Source organism: Cynoglossus semilaevis, chromosome 4 (genome assembly GCF_000523025.1).
Source record: "Cynoglossus semilaevis isolate Cse_v1.0 chromosome 4, Cse_v1.0, whole genome shotgun sequence".
NCBI lineage: Eukaryota > Metazoa > Chordata > Actinopteri > Pleuronectiformes > Cynoglossidae > Cynoglossus > Cynoglossus semilaevis.
This window is the reverse complement of record NC_024310.1, coordinates 16,340,084-16,360,636: the sequence shown is the minus strand read 5'-3', so window position 1 is coordinate 16,360,636 and position 20,553 is coordinate 16,340,084. Positions and strand designations below refer to the sequence as shown.

The 20,553-nt window shown below is 38.9% G+C and overlaps 1 protein-coding gene across 1 annotated transcript in view; it reads right to left on the bottom strand.

Moving 5' to 3' along the window:
- Positions 1–827: 827 nt before the first annotated feature.
- drd2a (dopamine receptor D2a) overlaps positions 828–20,553 on the bottom strand; it is a 41,149-nt gene continuing 21,423 nt past the window's right edge. Inside the window, exons 2-8 of the mRNA XM_008309620.3 lie at positions 16,700–17,010; positions 9,961–10,070; positions 6,023–6,159; positions 5,452–5,660; positions 3,497–3,583; positions 2,812–3,199; positions 828–1,763 (exon numbers count right to left, since the gene is read on the bottom strand). Coding sequence (XP_008307842.1) covers positions 1,567–1,763; positions 2,812–3,199; positions 3,497–3,583; positions 5,452–5,660; positions 6,023–6,159; positions 9,961–10,070; positions 16,700–16,978 — 1,407 coding nt within the window. The 5' untranslated portion in view covers positions 16,979–17,010 and the 3' untranslated portion in view covers positions 828–1,566. The remainder of the gene's footprint in view (positions 1,764–2,811; positions 3,200–3,496; positions 3,584–5,451; positions 5,661–6,022; positions 6,160–9,960; positions 10,071–16,699; positions 17,011–20,553) is intronic.

Sequence of the window (20,553 nt, the reverse complement as noted above, 5' to 3'; positions counted from 1 at the left end):
AGGAGTGTTGATTTGTTTCAATTAATCATGATCAAACAACTCAATATTTTGCAGCCCTAGTTTTGTCGGTGATGCCTGCGACCCCAGCAGTAAAGAGTGGCGAGTTCTCTTGTCATGACCCGTGGACCACATGTGGCCCATTGACCGGTCTAATCTGGCCTGGTCTAATCCAGGAATACGATGGACTATAAATAACGAATGGTTTGAGTTATTTCCATTGTTAAAATAAAAGTGTTTTTACAGCTGGTTTTCTCTCTGGCTCTGTCTGTCAACAGGGAATCATCCGCTTCCACGACAGTTACAGCCACACTTTTCTCAGGCGAGAACATGGTAACGATAGCCTTCAGCTGACAGTAAAGCACAAGCACACGCCGCATCTATGATTTTAATAGTCTCTTTATTGTGGAGGTGAAAATGATACATGCTCCTTTACCCAAAACAACACAGATGCACTCGTGTAGCAATAAGTTTCTGGTTTTTCCTCTTCATGATTCCCTGATCCGTACTGAGCTGAAGCCCCGCGGAGCTCCTTCCAGTGATGCCTACGACAGGAGCATTACGTCTGTATCTGTAAGCCGCGAAGTCCACATACAGGTCATTAAACTGTGCAGTGGGACAGTGGCAAAGCGGGTCGTCTCCCTCACACAAACAAGGTCCAGTTCATTAGTCAACTGGGACCAAATCCTGCAAAAACAGTGGCGAGTTATGTTATTTATACGCTTGTGGATATCAGTATGCATGCTGGGAACACTGACAATCATGTGGCACATCACAGTGTCTCATCACATCTTGTTTTTTGGAGATCTTTTGGAATCTTTTTCTTTTTCTTTTTTTTTTTTGCTTAACATACATTTCATGAGAATTTGCGTTAAGTCAAGTAGAGGAGCAGTGGAGCATGCACCACATTTCCATTGCAGGCATAATCACGGAATTTTTTTTCTTTTTTTAAGAAAAAATCCTATGTACAGCAAATGATGACAAGAAAGTTGAATAAATACAATAATATCATTTTCTTCAATTTATAAAATTGCAAATGTGTCATTATTGGCATTGCCACATTGTACAGCAAGTGAATTGTATCTTTTTGAACACACATTACCGAAACGTGTTTTTCAGAATAAAAGCTCAAATATTCTGTTGTAACACTGCAATGAACACTGACTAGATACTTATTACACTTGCAGAAAACTCCCCATCATCAAAATATAGAGTACACATACAGTAAATAGCAATTTTGCAACTCGTACTTGTGTAGTATACACAGATGGCTTCATACAATTCCGACAATCACGATGATTTTAGAGAACGATGAGAGATTTTCTTCTGGAACAAATCGTCCTTTCACAAATTTCTTCTTTTACATTCAGTGATTTGGAGTCCACACGTATGTCACATGTAAAGCCTGCAGGGCTTCAAGTAAGACACGCTCAGTCTGTCACTTACTCAAAGCAAACTGCAGCCCTTTTTCCCCCATTGTTGTTGAATTTTCCTTAGCAGGAAGAGGTATTTTGATTTTTTGAAATCACCGCTCCTCCCGCTGTTGAGCAAGACGAGCGATGCTGCAGTTTAGCAGTGCAGGATCTTAATGAATGCCTTTCGAAACTCAACATTAAAGGTGGTGTATATGATGGGATTTACAGCACTATTCACGTAGCCCAGCCAAGTAAAAGCATTATACATCTGAGCAGGAACCTTGCATTTGGTGCAGTGGGTGTTGAGGATGTGTGTAATGAAAAACGGCAGCCAGCATATGATGAATACGCCTGAGGAGATACAAGAAAAATTGAATTATTAGAAAAAGAGAAAGAGAGCAAGAAATGGAAGTGACAGAAAAGAGAGCACAATGATTATAGAGAAACATGTTCAGGGACTTGAACTCAAAAATACCAGCATGTTCTCTTTGGGTTACTGCAAAATCTGTTTTTTAACGTTGTGTTTCACCAGAGTCGGTATTAAGTGTACTCTCTAATACCTCGTATGAGCGAGTACACTTATGTAAATACATGTACTGAATTTTCCAGATGATAAGTCGTACTTTTTTTCATCCTTTGGCTGGGTTTGCGACTTATACTCAGATGCGACTTACATATTAAAATGTATAATTTTACATGTTTGTTTATTCTCACACTGACAGCAGCTGGAGGGCACTCTACTTGGCTGGTGTGACTTATACTCCGGAGCGCCTTATAGTCTGGAAAATACGGTACATGTATTGTAAATGTAACACAAATCATCACATTTGTTGTTAAACACAGGTAAGTCCAAAAGTTCTAAGAGGTTTTGTCATTTCAAAAAGGTTTCTAATCTCAGTCGTCTCAAACAACTTTATTAAGTTTATTTACTTAATAAATAAACTTGATAAAGTAGGATTTGTTACCTTTGATTCAATCAGGTTTTTCAGCCCTGAAAAACGAACCATTTTGAAGATGCAGATTTTCTCTGCAACTGAAAGAACATTTGAAAGGAATTGGATTCTTTTGACGACATATTCTTTTGTCCTACTCTGTCTGTATCTTAGGCAGGTCTTAAGGATGGCAACCTTGTTGATATGCCGTCAGTGGATAAAATAAAGCGGTTGCTATGGGTTAAGTGCTTGTTCTCAATGAAGTGAAACACGCACGTTCGACTACATGCAGATTCATTTAACAGTTTTTAAATCAACACATTTATCAGCCTTTATCTGAAAGTAAACATGGAATTGGACATTTTAGACAGAAGAATGTTGAAAAAAATGAACCTTTTCTTCTTTTTTTTTTCTTTCGACCATTTTGCATTACCCCTTTATACCAAATAGAAATAAGAAAAGCTCACCCAGAACAATGGCTAACATCTGAGTGGCCTTCTTCTCCTTCTGCTGCGAGAACTTCCTCTTGTTCATAGTTTTCACAGAGGTTTGAGTTTTGCCGTTGGGTAAGGCCTGTGTCTGGAAGGCTTTCACCACAACAGGTGCAGGATCCACCTGAGCTTCCTTGGTTGGATCTCCGTTCCTCTCTGCCTTCTGGCCCTCCTCAGGTGGTGTAGGTGGTGTAGAAGTGGGGCTGGCGTTAACCTTCTCAGGCATCAGAAGCTGATGGCTTGTGGCCGGCATTTCTCCAAGTGCTCCCTGTGACTGCTGTTTCTGTTTCTGGCTGCTTCCACTGTTATTCAGTTCGTCCAACTCCAGATCCTGGCCCTCGCTGGCAACATCTTTGATAAAGATCTGAGAAGATGGGAATGAGCAGGGAGACGCCATGGATGACTTTTATAATATAGCCAGTAGAAGAAGTGACATTTTAAAATTATGGAGACCTATAGATAACATATCAAACAGCTTGATTCAAGCCTTTCATATAAATGCCCTGTGCTAATTCATGCAGTAAGACGACCTTTCGGGCTTTATTTCCTTTGAGAAATGGGGAAGAAATACCCTTCAAGGTGACACGGCGGACAGTCATTTACAAGTGTGACAAATATATTTTCCAACAATTAAACAAAGGGAAGAACAAAGAGCACACACCACTTTCTTCTTGTTGACAGGATAACTCCCATTAGATTTTACAATCATGGTGCACAACCTCACATCCTCTGGATGAGTGCACTTATCCTGAAATGACAAGCAGCTGCGTCAGACGGGGGGAAAAAAAGACACAATGTCAAAGCACAAGTGACAAGAAGGCTGCAGGAGCACTGGTTCTGCTGAGTGTCACGTCAAATGAGGAGCCGACTCTGGGACTTAAAGGTTGTTTGGCAGGAAATTTGATCTGCTGCGTTGGAGGGTGGTGATTAAAAAAGAAAAGAAAAGAAAAACAATAAACTACAAAAAAATTCACTTATTTGAAAATTGAAGTGATGGAGAATTATCCATTGAGTGTTTTATTTATTATAATTATAACTATGTATAGTAAATGTAAATGAATGATCAAACGTTGCCTTGATCTGCCATCAGATTAATATTTAAAATTAGGATTAAAATATGGATCAAATGTCAATATTTTAAAATGTAGTAAGAGAAATTCTATTGAATTTTAGTTCAGAGAAGAGACAGCAATTAATCATTCAGGATTTTTAGAGACGGGAATTTTAACCCATTCCTATACCAGTAACCCATTAATTAATTGGGAGTTGATGATGGGATTTTGAGCTCAAAGTGCTTCAGTAAAACAAAAACTATTTTTTCTCCCCACAGTTTATGTAAATTCCAACACGTGATCTGACGCTTCCATCTCTGTATCTTTAGCACTCAAACTCACTTCTCAATGCCTCAATGAGAAACAAAAATGGACAGTGGAATTGGAACTGGATATAATAAAAATGTAACCTGTTTATCATTTATTATTTCATTAATTAATTATAAATTCTCACAGCCCTACTCTCATCCCGTTGCTGTTTTTTTGCTCTTCCCTGATGTTCACCCTCCCCCTCCTTCTCCATCACAGCCATGTGTTTGCAGCTCCTTCTCATCCATCATTTTACATCCTGCAGCGGTTTCACCATCGCCACCCCCCACTGTCCTGACTTTGGGGGGACCTACTTAGTAGGACATGTTCTGTGATGTCAGCCTCCATTGAGTCTGAGCCATACAGGACTCAATGAAGTCATCAACACCATTATTCTGATTTAAATTCATTTTTAATTAACTGCTTAATCCTAATCAAACATATGTCTCCATTGATTATGTGCAAATTCCATCAATGTGTTTGTGAATGATGACTCCATCAACAATCCATCTTTGCTTTGCACATTAATGTGTCAACTCTACTCACTGGAAATCCCTGTATATTATTATGGTTTTGTTTTTTTTCCTTCCTTGACCTCAATCCATATTACATGCAAACGGAAACCTGCGAGGAAAGCCATGCATGGACACCAGTAATGCAATGCAGTGGATCAACAACATCACTTAGCTTCCTGTGCAGAGCCCCTGTTTCACTGTCAGTAAAATCAATCGATCATAAGGTCAATCATGGGCCACGGCAGTGAGTGAAGCGAGTGCGTTTTCGACACCAAAATGTTTTGTTAAACCTTAACACAGATCACGGTGTTTAGGATTACACCACGCAGAGTGTGGATTTCTCCAAACCTTCAGTTACATATAAATATATGTCAACGATTGATATGGAAAAAGCCTCAGGCACACACGCAGCGGCATCATTTCAATCCCCTGAACGTTCTTTTCTTCTTTCTTTTTTTAAATCCACAAATCAATTCTCGTCTTGGCTGGGTTTTTTCCTTTCTTGAAAGCATGTTCTATAATGTAATGCACTGTAATAGTTGCCTTTACAGCTAGCAGGTATAAAACGGGGCGGAGAGGCAGTGAAAATGACAGCTTTGTTCAGATCTTTAAACCTTCTTTTGTATCCTTTGTGTAAAATATGCAGCAGAACATTCATGTAACAGAGTTGTCCCAGGTTTTCTACTCTGGACGTAGAAGTGTTTAAACCTAAAGGCTGTCATTGGACTGAAGCTGCTCACCTTCAGTGAAGTGGCCAGATCAGGCTCGGCAGCCTGACACATTCGCTGCTTGGGTTTTGTGTTTACACGTTTCCTGCGCTTCCTCAGGACCACATAAATTTGCACATAAACCAGCAGAGTGATGATGAAGGGGACATAGAAGGACACAATTGAGGAGTAGACCACAAAGGCTGGGTTGGCGATCACACAAAGTGACTCATCTCGGGTAGCTGTGGAGACCAGAGCAGGGTAAACACACAGGGTTAATTCTGCTCGTTTCACCAGTTTTAGGTGTATGTGTGTGTGTGTGTGTGTGTGTGTGTGTGTGTGGTACAGCTAGACTGTGGAGGGAATTATTTTTACTAACACTATTGTTGTGAGGATGCTGTGTAGTTGTAGGGACATTTGCAGGTCCTGACTGACTGACAGTAGTTTGAGGTTCAAGGTTTGGTTTGGAATTAGGATTGGAATTAGGTTCAAATTATAGTCGGGGTAAGAAGTGAGATTGGATTTGTAAATGTCAAGGTAGGGAGCCAGTGAGCCACTGCTTTCATGTGGCTGTTATAGGTTAACAAGACGTGTTGTTTCTCACCTGTGTTATTCAGGCCAAACAGCAGTGGACAAGATATGGCGAAAGACAGCACCCACACCACAGAGATCATGACTGTGACCCTCCTCCTGGAGCTGTACCGAGTGTTGTACAACATGGGCATTGCAACTGCTGTGTACCTGTAATGGGCAGAAGATGCTTTGGTATCAAAACAGATACAAAAAAAAAAAAAAAAAAGAAAAAAAAAAAAAAAAAAAAAAGAAAAAAAAAAAAAAAAAAAAAAGAAAAAAAAAAAAAAAAAAAAAAAGAAGAAGAAAGAAAACAGAAATAATTGTGTGCTGTCAGATTTATGAGCTCCAGTTTCTGTCTAAATTTGGAGCTACAGATTATCAAAGACAGTTTCTGTGTCTTGGATCCAGTTTCACTGTACATTCGTCTCTTAGACCAAGCCACTGGCTGTGAATTTTACATGAAGATGGATTCCTGTGAGGGAGGCTGTGACTTCATCCTTTACCGTCTCAGGAAAAGACCTTATCATTTAACCTTGTGCCAGTGGTTGATCTCATTAGTGAGCATGCTGTAATCACCAGGAAATGCACCACACTCTACAACATCCCATACATTGATTTTTTTTTTTTCACGTAATCTGTTTTGAAAAGCCTTAAAATTATTCCAAGTGGGTAAGACTGAGGCGACGCGTGAAACCAGAGGACGGGTTCAGCCTGAGATGAGTCGCATGTTTAATGCATTATTCCTCCACATACGGAGAACGTAGTTCTTATTCAAGCTGGAATATTTTACCCAGTGTCATTTGTATTTCGTCTTTGGTATAAAATAATGTAATAGAGAGGACCATTTTGCGATAAAAAACTATATCCGTTAATGTTACTTAATGTTTATGCTACTCAATAATAATTAGCCATTTAGCAATCTGATCATTTGGGTTTTTTCCACACACAAATGAATTACACCAACAGGTTTCAGCTCCAGTGCTGAAGAGTTTTCGCCTCTTAGGGATTGAAGCTTGACTTACAATTAACACTAATCATTGTCTGCAGAACAAAATTAACAGGAAATAATTGTTTTTGTACTTCAAAATAATAACTAATCGTGATCTTTGACTGCTGCATTTTAAAAGCGACAGATTTTAATTTAGAATAATTGGTTGAATTCCTACAGAACTCGCTCTCTCCCAATAATGAATGTCGTAATGAACATTTCAGACTTTTTAAAATAAAAGTCTGTCAAATCAAGAGGAAAAGGTCCACAGAGTAGACCGAGGACCAGTCTTTGAGCATCTATTTTCCTACTTCATGTGCAGCTGATTCTCACCTGACAAACTGTCTTTAAAAATGAGAATGGCACAATGAGTTTTACTTAAATATGCTTCATTCTAATTTAATATTGGTCTTTTCTCTGCTTTAACTTGATGACCAGTTAAGAACAACTTTCTAAAATCAGCATTTTGATTGACTCTCATCCCAAACCTTTGTGTTTTAGAACATAAAGTTTCTAAAACAGCTTATCTCACTTTAACGGCCAAGCAGTATTTTGCCTTTAGCTGAATATTTCCATGTAGATCACCATTAACCAGAAGGTGCTGTGGTGGAGGAGAATCTGCTAAATCTGCTTAAAAAAAACAACAAAAAAAGAAAAAGAAAACGCTGCCTTTTGGCAACATAATTGGAGCTGAGCTAAATGAGATTTGGCATCGAGACGTTCACTTCACCTCCTACACAAAAGCAATGTTTTTCCCTTCTGCTTCCAAAGCAGTGGGACAAAGCTGATGTGATTGTCCATTGTTGAAGGAAACCTTTAGAACTTACTGGATATTCAATCCAGCTGCGCGGCTGGGAGGAAGGTAAATGACAAATGTTCTGTGGGCTCCCATTTTGAGCATGTCACAAGTTCTCACAAAAAAAACAAAAAAAAAAACAAACAAACAAACTTATACAGGGCAGGAAGATTTTCATGGTTCTGCCTGTAGCTTGTGAATAGAAACATGGGAATAGCTGTCAGTCCAAGACTGGAGAGGGAAGGGTTGAGGAGGCAAATTAAAGTTTTGGAAAAGACCCTAACACGAGAGTCTCCTGAAATCCATTCAAGACGTAGAAATAAAAAGATTCTTGACTGTGTCAGTCTCTTATCAGCGATCAGCATTCGCCAGTAACGCGTGCAATCACAAGTCAATAACAATCTAAATGTAAATTTGGAAGCAATTCCTCTCTGGCATTTTGGAAACATTCATTTCTCAGTCACAATAATCGACCGTGAGATTGTTCAGACAAATAAACTTCCTCCCACCGATGACGGACCTTTGTACTCTAATTCACGCTCGCAAATCAGAATTAAAATTGCGTCCCAGCCAGACCGTGTGCATCTTTGCTATTTATTTATTCAGTAATTTCTCTTGTAAAATGTAGCCCTTCAAAATGAAAACGCAGTCAGGCGTCAAAACTACTGTATATACACGTGTGTGTGTGTGTGTCGTCAAATGGAAAAATGAAAAGTAGAGGAATTATGTAGTGTTTGTTTTCTATGACAACCACCCACTGCACTTCCCCATGAAACAAGCTGTCACCTCCGTGTTGAATCCTAGTCTGCCTGTCAGTTACATGATTGTGCCTCGCTATTCCTTTTTTTTCTCTCCAATATTTAAAGTCTGACCTTTTCAGGCTTTTCAGAAAAACATTTTCTGCTCAACTCCCTTCAGTGTTGCTGCTATTATTATTGTGTGGCGTAACACACATTTGTGATGTTGCTAACAAAAATAAATAAATAAAGTTAACCAAAAATTGAATAAATTCAGCAGGTGACAGGCTTTATTACAAACTTTATTTTAATTTTTACAGCAAGTCAAATGATCATAATGTTACAACAGTGAGTGTAATTAAATTTCAAACTAGAGACGGAGAGAAAAAAAAAAAAGAACTTGGCTTCCACAATGAACCCAATTATCTCCATCAGTCCAGCACATTTTGTTATCAGTAATTGTAGGCTTATAGAAATGTGTTATATTTCATCTAATTATAACTAGTGAGGTTTCTACCAGGATTTAAATGGGGGTTTGTAATTAAAAAAATATTAAAAATCAAACCAAGATAATGGAATGCCTTTCTTCCTGCTCTATTTTTCACACAGTGTCTCTGGAGAACCTGTTGTTGAGAATTCATGCACAGTTAGGCAAAAACAAGACAAAGAGCAAAGGTTAAAGACTGTAGTTGACATTTAGTTAATGCCTGGTTAATTCAAAGTTTGGTTCACGGGCTTGATGTGGCCCAGACCCAACCTCAGAGTGGCCCGGTTGGTCCTCATTTAAGAAACATGGAGGTAAACTGAGATGTCATGTGACCAGAAACTATAGCGGAACAGACTAGAATGGAACATTAACCAACACTGTGTCACTCGATTGTCTGAAAGAGTTAATAGTTTACCAGCAGAGATGAAAAATAACCAATGAGAAACAACAGTTTGACCCTGTACTGACCGTCAAAAACCACTGTTCATATTTTGTGTGTTGGAGTTCTAAAACCAATCAAGGACTTTCAATATATTACGTGTTTATGACACCAACACCATGTGATCCTGCCGACTTCCTTGGTGTCAAATCTGGGCCAAACTGAATATATAAATTGAGCATCCCTGTACTTGACAGTGGCGGCGCACGGGGCCCAGTTATTAGACATCATTGTGTTGCATTTGAAGAAAAACAACCACTCACATCTTTGAAGTCAATAAAGCTTAAAACTGCTTGAATGTGATTTTTACTACAGCGCCATCTGCAGGTCTATGTTTATGATGCCAATTGTGCCTTTACACCACCTTCACTGAAGGGGTGTTGTCTGATGTGCCTCCTGACAGACACGCGCTTCGAAGGAACCTCGTCCTCTGTTATTTAGAGGGCAATGATTTCCACTGGGAGTCCATGCAGGACATTCATGACAGGTCAGACTGAACCGTCTGTGCACTGACAAACTCACCGGTCAATGCTGATGGCACAGAGATTAAGGATGCTGGCCGTGCACATCATCACGTCCAGAGTGACGAAGATGTCACAGTGGATCTTGCTAAAGCGCCATTCTCCCACCACCTGGAAGAGAGGAGGAGTAATCATGGTTAACTGAGATCAGGATGGTGGATCAGGATGGTGGAATTTCTTTAATGTGCAGAGCAATATACAAAAACCTAATAAATCTTCACAAACTAAGCAACCCAGTTAATGCAGCCTTTGTTGAATAGATAAGTAAATAAACTGACACTGTTGTGTACGGTTGGACAAGAGAGTTGTAGGATCATTGTCGCCACTTCTAAACTAATGTCATGAAATGTTTAATAACAGAGTTGGACCTCACTGGATAGAAAACAACAGCAGTTTGTCTCTAATTGTCATTTCTCAACTACTGAAACATACAAATTGAAACGCCACGGATTGTCGCACAGCCCAGCAAAAGCAGAGTGTTAGCGAGATAATTATCTCACTAACATGTATCGCTTTGTGCAGCCTGAAGTGGCCTTCTGAGCACAGACGTGACCGAAGGCCATCTGTATTCATACTGTCCCGACCGTCTCTCTGTCTCTCTACGACCTCGTCAAACCTGATGATGAGGCGACTATCAACTGTGATGGTTGGATCTGGATATCACACTAAATTTTACACACACACACCCTCCTCCCAGTCAAGGTCTTATCTCAAGGTAATGGATGTGACTTGTTGCTGCAGCAATGATGGCAGGCTGTATTGACACCCCCCCCCAAACACCCACACACTCTTTGATTTGCTTTTTTCTAACAGTTTCCTCTTCCACTGTTGTCTTCTTCTCTGCGTCTAATTCCCTCCCTCACGACAGACTTACTTTCTTATTTGGGATCCTCACATCTAAATCTACAGGTCTGTTCTCCGCGATGACTGCTGCAACCAAGGTTGTTTTTTTTTCCTTCCCCAACCTAATCAGTCCAGCGACCCACAACAAATTAGAGCGGCTCTGATAAGGTGGAAATCTATAGCAGGCCTCAGTGATGAGTGTGTTGGCATGGAGGTAAGAGTGTGTATTGAACAAGGTGTTGTGTTAAGGACTACGAGGAAAAACACAGTGTAGAGTTTGAACAAAAAGTTCTAGGACGGATTTTATAATTTCAATATTGATGGTTGGTGAGTTTTTTTTTTTTTTCAACCACTGCTCATTTCATCCTCCCCCAAATAGTGAAAGTGCATTTAAAAGAAACTGGATTTCAGTGTTTAGTATCCAGGTTTTGACCTGGTGTCAAAAAAGTCATAAATTTGGACATGTTGTACCTACACAAGACTATTATTCTACTAGTATTCTACTAGACTAGTATTCGGTACACAGTGACCAATATACGGACCAGTACATATACATATGAAGATACACAGAACACGTGTACTGGTCTATTTACTGTATGGCAGCAGTCCCCAACCAAGGATCGGTCAGTATCAGTTGTTACTGCTGACTGGTAATACTGTACCATTATTGAAGGATCATTAGATTTTCAAAATAAAACATCTTTCTACTATACTTTACTTTCTTTATTCTGTTAGTATCAGAGTCTGAATGACCTGTTGTTCTGAAACATTGATAGATTATCTTTGAATGAAAAAAGTAAAGGGATATGACTAGATTCTGTGTCCCACTGTGACCCGGTTCAAAATGACCTACGGACCAGCACCGGTCCCCCGGACTAGAGATTTGTACCCCTGCTCTATAGTACATAGAGTACAAACCACTATGAGCCAGTACATACAGTATAGAGTAATATACTGTGAATAGACCATAATATATGGACACTGTGATGACATTGGTAAAAAATGTCAGAATGACCTTTGGGGTTTAAGAGGTTAATCTTTTTTTCCCTATAACCTCTCCAAACTCCTCACATTTTATTTAATTGGTCTGCAGTTGGTATTATTTATACATCAAATCTGTAGGAAAGTGTTGAAAGTGTTACAGTTGGGTGAAGTCCAATGTGAATGGCAAATTGGTGCAGAAATAAACCCACAGCCGCATGAAAGACCAAAAACTGGGCGCTTTTAAAACGATTGACAAACCAAGGCACAATAAGGTCATGCACGACGAACCCTCGGCAGAGGAGGGCGTGATTGTTTGTCTCCATATTTTTGGATTTACGGCTGTTTTACTGCTGTTCATGTTTTATCGAGCTTAGACATTCACAATCTGCGGCACTAGGGTGCGATCTTGTCACCTGATCTCACACTAAAAGGTCTGCAGAGCCAGTGGTTGTGGTCGAGAGGCCACACTAAAACAAAGGTGGGACATAAAGGCTGTACAGCCACCAAAGAACACATAATTCTGGCCGCGGTAAATGTCAAAGCGTGGCCATACAGAGCGGAGCTCATCTTTAGCCTCCGACTGCAGAGCAAATGAAAACCCTTTACAACCACGTTTGTCGACATCATTTCGTACGACTCACAATAAATCATCGACACTGGAAGTTTTGCAAGGGTTCGAGACCCTCTTATTTATTAACAGCCATGATTGACTCCAACACTGCCCGATGAAAATGAAAATTTAATGACAACTATAGAGTAGGCTCAATGCCTGTACCCAGAGGAAATTATAACTGAGCTGATTATTACAGCAAGAGGAATGTAATCTGGACTCTGTCCCTCAGAAATATTTCTTTGTACTATTTTTTGGGTTATGCACCACGTACATTGAATTCTTTTTCCACCAGTCAACCTTGAGGGGAAGCACATAAGTCGGGTAATTAATGCTAATTTAGCATTTAATAATAAAGGGCAAGTGAAATGTCCTGTGGACACGCTGTGACAAAGTTCTCTCTAATGTTTGTGCTGATATTTAAACTTGAATGACAAATCCACCAAATGATACAAAAAACACACACACACACACACACAAAAACAAATCCAAGCAAAACAATCAGTGTTTCTGTTCTCCGTTATTTGAGGATGTGCACCGTTTCAAATTGCGTCAATGAGCGAAGAAGCATGTTTCAAAGAACCCGAAATGAATGAATAAAAAGCCCCGAGTCACGGCTCAAACCTAATTAACCGCGGTTGAAAATGTTTACATCATATTATATTGATATTTCAATGCCACGGCTCTACAAAAAACATGGTTTTATTAAGCTGGTTTTATTAAGCAGGCTGAGAATGATGTGGATGATCCACGGGCAGTCGACATCTCTCTCCCACCACGAGATTCATCGTTTTCATTTATGTCATCCTCTCCAGAGGGAACATGAATGAATCAGAATGTAGTTTTCAGCACGTTTGTCTGGACAATGTTCTTTGGCTCAATTAAAGTAGCTGCAAAGACAAGAGTGTGTGGGTGTGTGTGTGTGTGAGGAACAGACGGAGCTTTCACTCTGAAGCCATTTTCTTCCTTGTGGTTTTAAACCCTCTCTGGTTTCTGGTGCGATTTTTTACAGAGTCTTAGCCAAGTGAGCAAAAATAGAAACAGTCTCACATTATGGGTCCAAATGTCATCGATCCCTCAGCAGCAGCCAATAGAAGGATCACATTTCCCTTCAATGGACATCAGGGTTTTTAAGCATGCAACACGAATACCAACATGCCCAGGGAGTGTAAAATGTTACTGATTAAAAGTCTAAGAACAAAAATGTAGAGACCTCAGTTGGTGTTTTGATTGACAGGTGCTAATTGAGTGTTTTTGTTGATTACTGCTGATCCGTTGCACCTGCTGTCTGTGTTTTTACCCGTCATACTGGCTGATGTGTAATAAACCAAAATAAACAAGACAATGGTTTTATTTGGTAGAATAAACATTGTCTAATGTGTGTCGTTCACTCATTATGACCAAGCAGTTAAACCATAGCAACAGGTTCCTGTTTCCTCTGCCGTTAGAACTGGCTTCTTATTGAAAAATAAATCAATAATAGCAAAAGATGTTTGGATGACCTTTGACACCAAGTTACGACTGGCATTTTAGTCTTCTTTAGTCTGTAATTCAGTTGTCTGGATTTTTTTGGAGCTGGATCAAAACCTGCTGCAGAGCCTCAGCAGTTTGGTTTGGAATGTGATGAAATTGATTTTAAAATATTTAGTTTCAAAGGCTGAAAAAACTATTTAAAAAGCCTGTCAAAGATGCTTGGAGACGACTGAAATTCAAATCAGAATTCTCCTAAAACATTCAGATCTGTCTCACAGTTCAAAACATTCCAAACATTTCGACTTCCTCTCGTATTTGGCCATACAGTTTTACTGGAACGGTCAGGGTCAAATGTCAAACCAGTAAAACCAGATTACTGGTGATGTTTTACTGCTGCAGTTCCTTGACTGTTTTTACAACAGCAATTCAATTAGAGATGGAGTGATCCCAGGTGCACAGGAGACATTTACGTTTGAGGTGAAATGAAACCAACAGATTAACTTCTGTGTCAGGACAGACCAAATTAACACCGAACCCACTTTATGGCTGCACTTTAATGCTGTGGACTATAAACATCTACAGTCACTGCACAGGTTTCTTAGATGTTCGGAGTGAAGATGCCTCTGTGTCTGTGGACACTTGATCAGAACATCCAAAGTACATGTAGCACAGCCTTCTGTGTGTCAGCTAGTGTAGCAGCGACACTCCTCCAGATGGTTGACGGTTACTGTTTGAACAATGAGTTTAAACAGATTAATGAAAACTGCATTTTTCTTTTGCGTGCCGTGGACATGAAACAATGTCAGATTTATCTCAGAATTAGAAACCTTCACAGGTTAGTACATTTACTATTAGTACATTTAAGACCTTATAAACAATTTAGTGACAGGTATATGTGGGTGTTTGGCTAAATTCTAGGTCGACTTATGTCAAGAAGGTTGCTAGTTTAATGCCCAGTTGTTCGATGTGGAGTTTGCATGATCTCCATGTGTGCAGCTTAGGTTTTTCTGCAGGTGGTCTGACGACCACCAACAGCCCAAACACATGCAGACTGTGGATCAGGTCAAAGTTCAATCGTAAATGACCATTGGAGTGACTGTGTGTGTGGTTGTTATTCCCAGTCTGGTGACAAATAAACAGACAGATATCTGATATCCTATGGATTTAGAAAGTGTAATCGGATCACACTGCTGACTGTCGTGACTCATGCTGAGACACTGGAGGTCCACAGTCCCTTTAGTCTGAAATTGCGTTTCCCTTCAGACAGTATGACCTCAGGTGATGGCCGCACATTAAGCCAGAAGAAGAGACGTAAAAAAAAAAAAAAAAATACTCCAGACATTAATCAGGAAGATCATTTTCTGAACCATAAACCACATCTGTCTCTATTGATATTGATGAGACGTCATTTAATGCTTGACTTGAGTCTTTGGGAGGTTCTTAAAGGTGAGGACAGATAACAGGCGGCACTTCACTTTCACACAGTGTGAATACACAATGAAGTGTCTCTGATTTACAAAGAACTCTCAGTGAACACACTTGTCCTGACAAGGTGACGTGCTGCTGTTGTTACAGGCTGTAACGGCCTCCATCGGTGTTCCAGCCTCAGCTTCTGACTGACCAGTAACTGGGCCACATTCCTCAGGTATAAACCAGAACATATCAACAGCAGAATTTTCCCAGCAGTCAACTAGAACTGACGACGCCTCTTGGATGACAGGTGAAGTGTCTTCTAGAAACCCAGCCTGTCTCCAGATGTCTGGTTCCAAACTGCACTATTTAAATTGGTTTCTATTCAGTTCCCAATCATTTCCACCTCACACTGCCACCGTTGAATTTCCTTCTCTTAATGTTCTGTAAAATCAAATGTGATTTTACAGAATTGACTTCCTCTTTATACGGGACAATCTATAACCTCAATTAAAAGCCTACATTATAGTACAACACTACAAGTGCTGTGACAGGTGTGGTAAAGCTGTCAGACTAACATGCTTTCACAAACTTCCCATCAGACACAGCTCACTGATGGTTGGACAGACATACATTTGGAAACAAAACACAATGAGTTCCCTTCAAAATAAAAGCCCTGCAGGTGTATACCATGCACCAATCACAGTGTAATAGGTATTGGAGGTACACATTACTTTTATTTTTAATATAACAACAAACTCATGCAGATCAGGTTTGTTCTCATATTTATTCTGTCGAAGAGATTAGCAGAATTTTGCTAAAAAAAAAAGAAAAAAAAAACAGGGTTCTTGGAGTTTTCTCCTGACATGCTCTTAAATATTCTTTTTTAAGTGCGTATCAATTTAAATAGTGTTTCATCACTGCCAAAGGAGTGTAACTGTATATTGAGAAATGATTCATAACGTTAGTTATACGAGGAGAACGCGGGTTTTACAAGGCTTACAAAATATGATGCTTAAACAAATAAAAGGTTAGAGAATATTTTACAGAGAATAGTATTGTAGGAAAATTTGTTAAAATACTAAACAAATGTATAAAATCAAATACTAAGATCATTTTATACAGTGATGCGACGGTTGATGGTCAGGTGACCAGTAATTCATCACATCACTGTTTAAATATGTTCATATTTTAGTTGCCGTTTCTTAAATTGTTGTCGAGTTCAATGTGGGTCTTTTGCATTTCTGTTTGGTCCATTTGTCTTTGTACCCTCTCTCTATGATGACGTGTATGGATTGTGTGTTCATTCCACTCTTTTTCAGTAAGTAACAACTTGTGTAGGTTCAGTAGTTTTCTTATTGTCCTCCCACCCTCCTCTCTAAAACTAAACTCCTGCAGATTCTGAATGCAGTTGTCCTACCTCCAGGTAAACAACCCAGGGCATAACCAGTGTGGCCACCAGGAGGTCAGCGACAGCCAGGCTGACAATCAGGTAGTTGGTGGTGGTCTGCAGAGCCTTCTCTCTGGAAACGGCCATGCACACCAGCACGTTGCCGAAGACGATGACAAAGATGAGCAACGTGAGCAGCATGGCATAGTAGTTGTACTGATGCTTCTGCTCCTGTTGGGTGTCGTTGAAGCTCCACGTGCCATTGTCAGAGAAACTATCGTTGTAGGCATACTGGGTAAAGACATCCATTAGCTGTGAATGATGAAGGCCAGGAGTGTGTCCTGTGGATCAACCAGACAGAAGAAAGGGCAGAGTTCAAGTCTTAGTGAATACATTTGACAGAATCTGGATTTGTGCAGTCCTTAGACTCTGAAGGCTTTTCAAGAGTCCATCAATTTAAAGAAAACATTTAAACCAATCCTGGAAATCGAGGGTGCACAATTAATTAAGTTTGGCCACAAGCAAAACACAAAAGGTAATTTAAGAAAAGGAATGAGAATACATTTTGAATTCTTTTGGGGCAAATATCTAATGTGTAGAAGGTGCAACAGGATTGGCTGCCTGGAAATAAACAAACTTTAAATGAGCCATTTATTCAAGTTTTCCTTTTAAGAAACCATGTAGAACGTTACTATACATTCTCATTGGCATAGCAAGTTGACCATTTTGTTAATGTATGGCATAAATTAGCACAAGAGGAAGTATTTGATCCACAAAAGCCCATAGGAAAGTGAATTAAAGTGTATGCTGGGAAATTATCATTTAAAACCAAGAGAGAACCGGCAGCCTATTATAGATTTACTTTGGTTTACAAATGGCATATCACAATTCATCTGCCTACAGCAGTACAGAGGCTCTGTGTCCTAATTAGCCGTCAAAAACACTCTACATGTTTATTTCAGCACCAGGCGCTGTCCACGATGATTCCCACTGAAAGCTGGTCAATTTCAGGAGCACAAATCAACAGTTTTAAATCTTGAATCCAGCTCATTACTTACATTTTGCCCTCTGTAGGTAATTTTTTACAGCCTATAACTGAGTGCACATTCTGCATATCAGATTGCCTTTAATGGGCACTGCTGCATTTATTTAGGAATGAGACTTATCAGGGTTTGGATTAAAAAACCATTCCAAAGGTGAAAGACAAAATGTTCCTGTGATCAACAGAGAAAAACATTTTATTCATTTACTTTACTTTGTATGTAATCAATTTATTCTTCTTTTGCAAGTACATCTATGAAAGAAGCAGGGATAAGACCAAACAATTAAAACAGATGTGAAAATTCACCAAACACCAATGGACTAAATGAATACACTTTTAAATAATTATTATTTCAAGTGTTTTATGCTGCTTTTTTTCTTGCAAAGAAATATGATTCATCCCAAACACTGATGAATGAAAGTGTTGTATAAAGGAGCACGTAACGCTAGTTTGGCATCGTGACCTCATCACTTGCCCACACAGAATAAGATCTATTTAACCAAAGGCGTAATATTTATTTATTTATATTTGAAAGTGGTTTTAAAGTGCTTTAGTACAACAAGGTGCTGCAACACATCACTTCTTAACACTGTAGCTTTTACTAAGTCATCTTTAGAAGTGATTTGTTCATACAATCACAGCACAATCCACTGATGTGCACAAGTGATGTCCTGAACTTTGAAACAAAAACAAAAAAAAAAATTCCCTTCTAGACAAATGTAATTTGTAAAGGCTACACTGAATCAACAAAATTATGAAAAAAAAAAAAAAAAAGCCGATAGTCACTAAGTGAAAGGGTGATAAACCAAGTAAGAAGAAAACTTGAACATAAGTGACAGGAAAGTAAGAAAAAAAAAAAAAAAAAAAGTTACCGGTAAGCAACACTAGAACTGTTCAACATGAAATGAACCATTTTCTACGACCAGAGATAACGCGGCATTGGCGACAGGATTAATCCTCTCGCGTTACAGCAAGGTAACCGATTCCTTGATTCAAGAGTTGTGTTTTTTGTGCTAGAGTTTTTTTTTCCAATTAATCCAGCTCCAATGTTGAATTTCAAATGACACTATAAGTGAATATAGATCTGAGTGTTAATGGTTTTTCTTCCATATCTGACTCCCCATGATCCTGATAGTGATTATAAGTAGAAGATCAAAACCCTGTCATTTGATCAGACTAAAAAAGAAATTGAAATACTTTGGTTGTAGTTGTTACACATTTAAAGAAATAAGGGAGAACAAAATACCACCGACCCTGCAAGGAACCATCTTAGCTCTCCATCATCTTTCACTTCTAACATGACCATGATCTAAAGTATAATTTGGAAAAGGTCAAGTCCTTATTTCAAGTCAAGTCCATAAAACTCTGTTCAGTGAAGACTGGGGTTCATGGCAGAAGAGTGTCAAATCTGAAGGACTAATAATTCATCAAATGCAAATATTATCTAACACGTAGTCTCAAGATCCTTCAGAGAAGAGGCTTAGAGTGCACAGATCTATAAATGTTTATCAACAATTGTTTACTTATACGTTTTCAAAAATAGACAAGACAAAAATACTCATGTCAAATTTGATGTATCGTGACATCAAAAAGAAGGGAACACAAAAAAGGAAAAAGAAAATGGTCCTGAAGATAAACAGACAGCCTGACATTCAGTAATTCTTATTTACTGTATCCAAGAGAATAGACCACTTCAGTGCTGAGCCCATGTTCCATCAGTCAGCCTGTATAATCAGATGTATTTCTCATGCAGGCTGTGATAGTGCAGGAGAGCGACGTGACTGAGGTGTGAACTTCTAAATGACTTCCATTTGATTCTGCTGCAGCTCAAACTCAATTTAAAGCGTCATATTGGAAACAGTAGGAGGAAAGATCTGATTTCTGTCTCAATATTTAAATTTTCTTCACCTTTTCTTCATTTAATTACCACAAAACCTTCCTTCGCTGATGTGGATCTCATCCATGTTCATTCAACAGAGAGGGTTTGTGTGCAGTAACATGAATTATTATAAATGACCAAAACATTTGAACACATAGGCCAATCAAATCTGTAGAGATCTGCATATTTACGATTCTTCTAGTTCATAATGTCATATTTGCCACTGGAGCATTCCCTCGACATGTAAAAAGAACTAATTTGGAAACGTTATTTTACAGTACATTTACAAATTAATTTGTGTTTGGTTCTAAAGTGAAGAAAGTCTCAGAAAGGTCAATATGACAACACATTATGTCCTTTGTGTGCAATCAATGTCTTCATTTTTATTGGAAATTACAGTCAGAAAACAAGCAGAGATGAAATTTGAAAAACAGAACACAGAAAAGTGAAGCGTGACAATACATCAATGGCCTGAATAACAAGACCGGAGAACTATATTACAGCTGGAGAGAAGAAAGCAGTTTGTGTTTTGTTTGTTTAGTTTTGAGGACATTTTAAAAATTCCTTAAAATGTTTTGCCACAGAGAATGGAGGAGCTGTAGATAATGCGAAGATACTTAGTCCTAAAACAAGTCCTAAAATATGTCAGTGACTATGCCTGAAAGTTAGAATGGTGTCAAATTAGACATTAGAGAAAGTAAATAGTTACATATAAAATTAGTTAAATATATAGGGATGTCCAATAGTTTCAGCCGATATTAGCCTAATTATGTAATATTATACAGAAATAAAGTGTTTAGACAATTTCAGCAATTTTAATATCAGACATCCCTAAGTAAAAGGAAACATTTTAAGGGACTCAGACTGTGTGTTGCTCCTATTTCAAGTCGTCTTTTTTTTCTTGGCTTAGTGGCAGTTTAATCCACCAGGACAGACTGCATTGAGATCCTCATGCAGCCACTT